The 6,977-nt window shown below is 31.2% G+C and overlaps 1 protein-coding gene across 1 annotated transcript in view; it reads right to left on the reverse strand.

Annotated features, from left to right (window-relative positions):
* Positions 1-5,215, reverse strand: part of LOC106773779 (protein NRT1/ PTR FAMILY 5.4-like) — an 11,732-nt gene extending 6,517 nt beyond the window's left edge. Inside the window, exons 1-2 of the mRNA XM_014660528.2 lie at positions 4,835-5,215; positions 4,535-4,755 (exon numbers count right to left, since the gene is read on the reverse strand). Of these exons, the coding sequence (XP_014516014.1) occupies positions 4,535-4,755; positions 4,835-4,940 (327 nt within the window). The 5' untranslated portion in view covers positions 4,941-5,215. The remainder of the gene's footprint in view (positions 1-4,534; positions 4,756-4,834) is intronic.
* Between the last annotated feature and the right edge of the window lie 1,762 nt (positions 5,216-6,977).

The following is a 6,977-nucleotide window of genomic DNA, read 5'->3' on the forward strand; positions in this document are numbered from 1 at the left end:
TATATATATATATATATATATATATATATATATATATATATATATATATGACATGAAATATGACAATGCTTGAGCTTGAATGTTGTGAAGAAGTAGTAAAGCAAGAAGTTTGGTTCAAAACTTGAACATTTCTCACATAGCTTAATGAATCATTTTCCTCATTTGCTCACCTAGATATAGTTATAGTTTTATCAGTTCTTGCAAGATAAAAAGGCTAGATTAATAAAAAATCAAATATCAAATCAACCTTTTTAAATGGCGTTGTTAAAAAAAAATATCCAAGAAGCAACAATATGGATTTGTAAGCAAAGGAAATGAAACTAAAGTACTAAGGATAAGAAAATCTCTATATAGTTTGAAGAAAGTCACTCGAGCATGGTATAAATGAACTTATGAGTACTTCTCCAACCAAGGATTTAAGAGAAGCGAGAGTGTGTCACACTGTAAATTAGGACCTAACGTCTGTATCATATTCGTATTATCTCACCATATGTTGATGATCATATCTACATAGGAAACAATATCAAAATGATGATGGAACTAAAAGAAGACATGATAAAGACATTTAAGATTAACAATATTGACTTCATGAATTACTTCCTTCAAATAACGGAAGACATGAAAAGTAATGAATATTTATCTCTCAAAAGAAAGTATTAAGACTTTACTAAATAAGTGCAACTGCAATTTTATTGCTTTACTACTAGTAACAAGTGAGAAGCTGCAAAAGATGATGAAACATGAGAAGTTGAGACATCATGTAACATGAATTTAACCAAAAAGCTTACTATATCTAACAGCACAAGGATACATATCATGTATGCTACAAGTCTTCCATCAAGGTTCATTGAAAGACCTAGTCAAATACATTTTGGAAAAAAATTCCAAGATATCTCCAATAAATAAGAGAGAAGTCTTTCTGTATGGATGTCTAACTCTAAACTAGAAGAACACTTAGCAAACCAACTAGGTCAGACGAACTAAGATAGAAAATAAACATCCAACACACTAGGATAGAAAACTCCAAGCTGATTAACCTTAAGATAGAAAGCAAACATCAGACATACTAGGATAGAAAGCCCCAAGTCAGAAAACCAACCTCAAGATAGAAAACAAACATCAAACACAAAAACATCGAACACCAAACACAAGGAAAAAAACCTAAGACCAATCCTAGGATATAATCCATTAAATTAGAAAAACTGAATAGAGAAAATTAGAGAGAAAACAAAAGGCCTGAAATACTAGAAAAAAACTCTACGCTAGAAAGAACATACACAAAAGATGCAGATGATTGTCTAGGAAAAAGGATTGAAAATAGAAAAACTAGGCTAAGGAAATCAGAAGAAAAACTTGACACACTAATTGAAGACAAACAACTAAGGGTGAAAACACAAGACTTAGAGCCTAAACCCCAAACATTAGGAATCTTAAACAAATAATTGAAGCACTTAAAAGATTAATTAAAAAAAAGTAAAAGCACTTGTTATATACTTATCTATCTTGTGCAGGAAAATCATTACAAACATTCATATACATCAAAATGCATGTTGAGAAAAAGACAAAAAGAAGCACTTATCAGATTATCAAAAGTTGTGCCAAATAGATAAGACAAGACTACTTTTGATATAAAGATTTGAAAAGAAATTCTTCTTTGGCAATGGACACCATCCTATGACTGCACCTATACCAATAGCCAGAAGACAAGAAATCTCAAGACAAGCTTCGTCAAAACGATCATATTACCAAATCTCAAGACAAACATCGTCTTAACGGTTATATCAATAAGGTATATAAATAGAAGACAAGAAGAAAGAAGAAAATGACGATGAAGAGGAGAGCAAATGTGAAGATGTAAAGATATCTCATCATCCATGGATCGAGGAAATGTCTTTGAGCTGTTAATGCCAAATTCCTACTATCAAGAAAAGAAGAACACTCCCAAGCTTCATCAGAATATCCACTTAAAGAAAAAAGAGTGAAAGAGTGAAATATAGAATAAAATCTATCAAGTTTCAATGTAATATTTACTTGTGCTTGTAACAAGAGAGAATAAGAGAAAGAGAGAAAGAGCGAAGTAAAGCATCCCTCTACTACTTCATTGTATGATATGCTTACTTATGTAAGGAGAGAAAAAAAGAGATGGGAGAAATACCTGGGAGTGTTTAGACTTCTTTGTATTGTAGAGTATCCTCTCTATGAGAGTTAAGGTCTGAACGATTTGTAAGCAATCTATAATTTGAATTCTAGAGAGAATAAAAACACTTACAACTTAACTCATAAAAGTTGAGGAAATCTAAGCGAGCTTGTCTAGTACCAGGAGTGGTGCGAATACTCAACTGATCTAGGGGAACTGTTATTCGTTGATCAGGGATACTAGGAGTGGTGAAGAATACTACACAACAAGGAGCAGGTGAAACTCAAGGAAATCTCGACAAGATTACTGAGTACTAGGAGTGGTGAGAATATTCAACTGATCTAGGATAAGTGAAGTTTATTCATTGATTATGGATACTATGAGTGGTGAAGAATATTGCACAACCAAGAGTAAATGAAACTCAAGGAAATCTTGGTAAGGTTACTGAGTACCAAGAGTGGTGCGAATACTTAAGGAAATCTCAGCAGGGTTGGTGAGTACTAGGAGTGGTGTGAATACTCAAGGAAATCTCAACAAGGCAGCTGAGTACCAAGAATGGTGCAAATACTCAACTGATATAGGATAAATGGAGGTTATTCGCTGATTAGGGATACCAGGAGTAGTGAACAACATTGCACAACCAGAAGTGTGGGAAACTAAATTAGACGATGTTTCTCAATTGTATTGAGAGCATCAAGGGACACCAAGAGTGGTGAATAATACTACACAATTAGGAGTGAGTTAAACTTCAATGTACTTCATTGAATATCTAATGAAACCCTCTAAGTTAACTTAGAGGAGAACTAGACGTAGCCTTAACAAGTGAACTAGTATATATAAAACATTTTGTGTGTTTTCGTCTGTTGATAAACGATGTAGTCTAGTTAACTTCTCCAATGCTCTCTCTCTGACAATGTGTGTCACTTCATTTAAGGTTACTGCCATATTTAAACTTGGATACGTTGAGTTGGCTAAGCAAACGATCTCTAAGGAATAACATTTGTTCTCTAAAGTTCAATCAATTCACTAAGTATTATGTTCATCATGATTATCTAGCAATTTGCAGAAAAAATATGAAAACATTATTCAACCCCCCATCTAGTGTTTTCCCCGCACCTTCAAAAACAACCAAAAATTCATGAGTAAAATGATTGTCAATAAACTTTATTGATGGATCTTAAAATTTGTCGATAATTATCGACGATCACAAATCCATCAATAAATATTCGTTGGTAATTACTAATGGATTCTAGTTGTTGGTAAAATTTGTCGCAAATGTCGCAATTATATCTTTTCATTCGTGTTATGTTTCCCTTTTTTTCTTCCTTTCTCTCTTCTTCCTCCTCCACTCCTTATCCTCATGCTCTCCTGCTTATCATGCCTCCACGTCATTGTTGTTGATATATTCATCATCATCGCCTTTAGTTGCCCTCCTCTTTTTCCTTCTCCTTCTCTTTCTCTTTCTCTTTCTCCTTCTCTTTCACTTTCTCTTCCTACTACTCCACCTTTTCAACTTCGATCGCCATCATTGTCGAGTCGCTATCGTGCCACCATATTGTTGCACACCACCGTTGCCATACCATAGTCATTTTCGCATCACCATTGTGCTGCATCACCACCATGTGCCCCCATCGAAGTCACACCTTCTCCTTCTCCTCTTTCTCTCCCTCTTCTTTCTCCTTCTCTTATTCCTTTTTTCTTCTTCTCAGGCTTCTCATTTTAATATATAAAATAATCTCCTAATGACAAATTAAAAGTTTTAAATCGAATTGTACTGACTAATTATTATCTACAAAAAATAATTGTTAGTAATTTAAATTTTAAAATTCATCAATAAAAATTATTTATAAATTAGAGTTTTTTATTCCCTCAATACAAAGTCATCAATAATTAAAAAATTATTGCAATAAACAAAAAGTAGAAAAGAAATAAAAATAATTGAACTTGAGTGTGCTATGAGACAAAAAAAAAATAGCAAAAGGACACTATAACAAAAGTCCAATGTGACCATTTACAATTTACGTTTGGAGTTGCTGAAATTTACACTAAGGAGAAGTGTATTGATATGAATTTCTGAAAATTAAAATAAAAATAGAAATTAAGATATTATACTAGATATGAAAACAATAGATATATCTTGTGTCTACAAGTATAGATAATTCTAAAGATTATAAAAAAGCAAAATTATCAAAAAGAGTAGTAGAAATGATAGATTAAGATTATAAATAAGCAAATACCACTTATTTTTTACCACATAAAAAATTAATATAAATTTATCCAGGTACGAGCCATCTCCAAAACTATATTTTTAATATATTTAATATAGTGTTACCCGCCCTACTAAACTTCTTTTATGTCCTCATTCTAACAATAATACAGAACTAAGAATTTATGTACCTCGATGGAAGCTGCAGCACACAATGTGATCATAGTGAAAGAACCCGTATATGTTTGCGAGATTAGAGAAACAACAACAAAAAAGAGAGATGATAAAGCATCTCCAAGATTTATGACAATAGCAGCTATCCGTTGATTCCGCATTCGAAGTTTCTCTGTGAGATAATCCATCATTATTGCCAACACCGCGATCTCCATAAATGTGTAACTTACAAGCAATGCTGAAAATAAATTAGGAAGAAAGAGTTAATGTTGAATTATACTGTCCATAAACAAAACAGCACAATTGGTTAAAATTACCAGCAATGAAAGTTAGGGCCCCATAGCGGCGGATTAGATAACGAATTCGAGCTTTTAATGACAAAATTTTCTTCTCAAAAGTAGACCACTTTTCTTGCCTCGCCATGATTATGTTTGATGAAAAACAGAACACTCAGTTAAAGAAGCATAGAATACAAAGTGACAACATTGAATTCTATTATTAACAGAAGCATAGCGTTGGGGACAGAGAAGAGTAAGGGAAGAAGCAAAAGCACTGAAAAGTTCTTCTCTTCTTTGAAACAACAGCAATGGAAGTTCATAGAAGAAGGGTTTTTGGTGACTTTTGGTTTTCCACAAAAAATATGTACTAATAGTACTAAGTAGGCTCAGAGAGAGGATAGCAGAATCTAATAAATAAATAATCTGATGAAAACTACATAGAACAATCAGAAAATAAATGTTAGAAATCTCGCATCAATTAATAATAAGATGAATTTATAATATATAAATAGATAGTAATCTTATCTTTCAAAATGGATTTTGTTGAATTGAATTAAATTAAAGACCATCTTCGAAGTCAGAATATTTGTTTTATATAAAGGTAACAGATGCGAAGACCTAACATTAAGTCAATTTTTTATATACATGATTATTTGCTTAGCTAGACAATGTGCAACATGCATTATTGTAACTTTAAACATCATAAAGTGTGGTATACAAAAAGCTCGATAAGCACTTCTTTTCAACACTATATCTCGGACACACGTTTAAATGAAAAAACGTTTATATGTCCACATGGTAAGAATCTCACCACAATTTGAAAAGTCGTGTTACAAAGTAAAAGCAATGCATTTTATTTCATTGCAAAAGAAAATGTTATAAGGATAGAAAAAAAGTATATAAAATGGAGACAATGACTTTAAAATATTTTTGTATAACTAATTTTAAAAGCAAGTTGTTTATGTAGCTATGACTTCAAAAACAAGTTATGTTTATTATATACGTAGAACGATATATTTTAAAAATAAACAGGAAATTGTATTATAAAAAACACACAAAAAATTGTATTACAAAAAAATAAAGAGAAAGATGGGGCTTCAAATATGCTATTTTTACATTCTAAAAGTGTATTTTGTCTTCGTAAATTACTTCCTACGTTATAGGAAGATTCTGTCTGCATTAGTTGTAGGAATTAACAGAATGAAATGGGTGACGATATAATGATTATATTTTCTGAAAGCTTTTGACCACTTTTTCCAATTCCAAGGAAGACTATGGCCGCAAAGGCCGAACCAATAGCTGAAGGTACAGGCAATGTAGATGTCCATAGTAGCATTAAACCCTGACATTTAGTAACTATATTTAGAAACCTTATATATATATATATATATATCAACAATATTATCCACAATGACAGATTTTACATATATCCGCAGATAAAATCTATATGTAGATAATGGGTAATGGGTATTTTAACATCTGTTTCTAAATAAGTCGGATACAAATAGCAAATTACCCGATTCGTAGGTACCTATTCACAAAAAATAATAAAAAAAATTAATTTATATATATTTTTAATTAAATTAAATAAAAATTAAATTAAATTATATTCAATTAGATTAAATTTAATTAAAATTAAATTTTAATTTATATATATAATTTAATTTATATTATATTATATATTTTTTTTTGTAATTTTATTTAAATTTTATTTTAAAAATGTATAAAATATTTTTATTTTATTTTCTGTGGGTATCCGCGGGTACTCGCGAGTTTTAAAATACCCGCAGATATTTTCTAAACAGGTACCCACATGGGTAGTAGATCGGGTAGCAGGTATAGTTTTATCGTCGGGTTACGGGTAGGCACTATCCGTGTCTGACTCGACCCGTTGTCATCCCTAGTCACCATCATAAGAAAGATGAATTAGCAATGTTATAATTAAATTAAACTTTTTAAATGGCATTTAGAAAAAAATGTGACCAAATATTCAAAATTTGGAAAACAATGACAATTGAAGTACAAAACTGTGGCCAAATATCAATACAGAAGGGAAACAATGACAGTTATATTATAAAACAATCATTAAAACTGGTGATAGGAGGGTAAATGATTATTGTACTACAAAACCGTTGTTGAAAATCCTGTTTAAAAAGCCAAAAAATGTGAAACCATGTGGAAT

The sequence above is a fragment of the Vigna radiata genome, chromosome 9, assembly GCF_000741045.1.
Source record: "Vigna radiata var. radiata cultivar VC1973A chromosome 9, Vradiata_ver6, whole genome shotgun sequence".
NCBI lineage: Eukaryota > Viridiplantae > Streptophyta > Magnoliopsida > Fabales > Fabaceae > Vigna > Vigna radiata.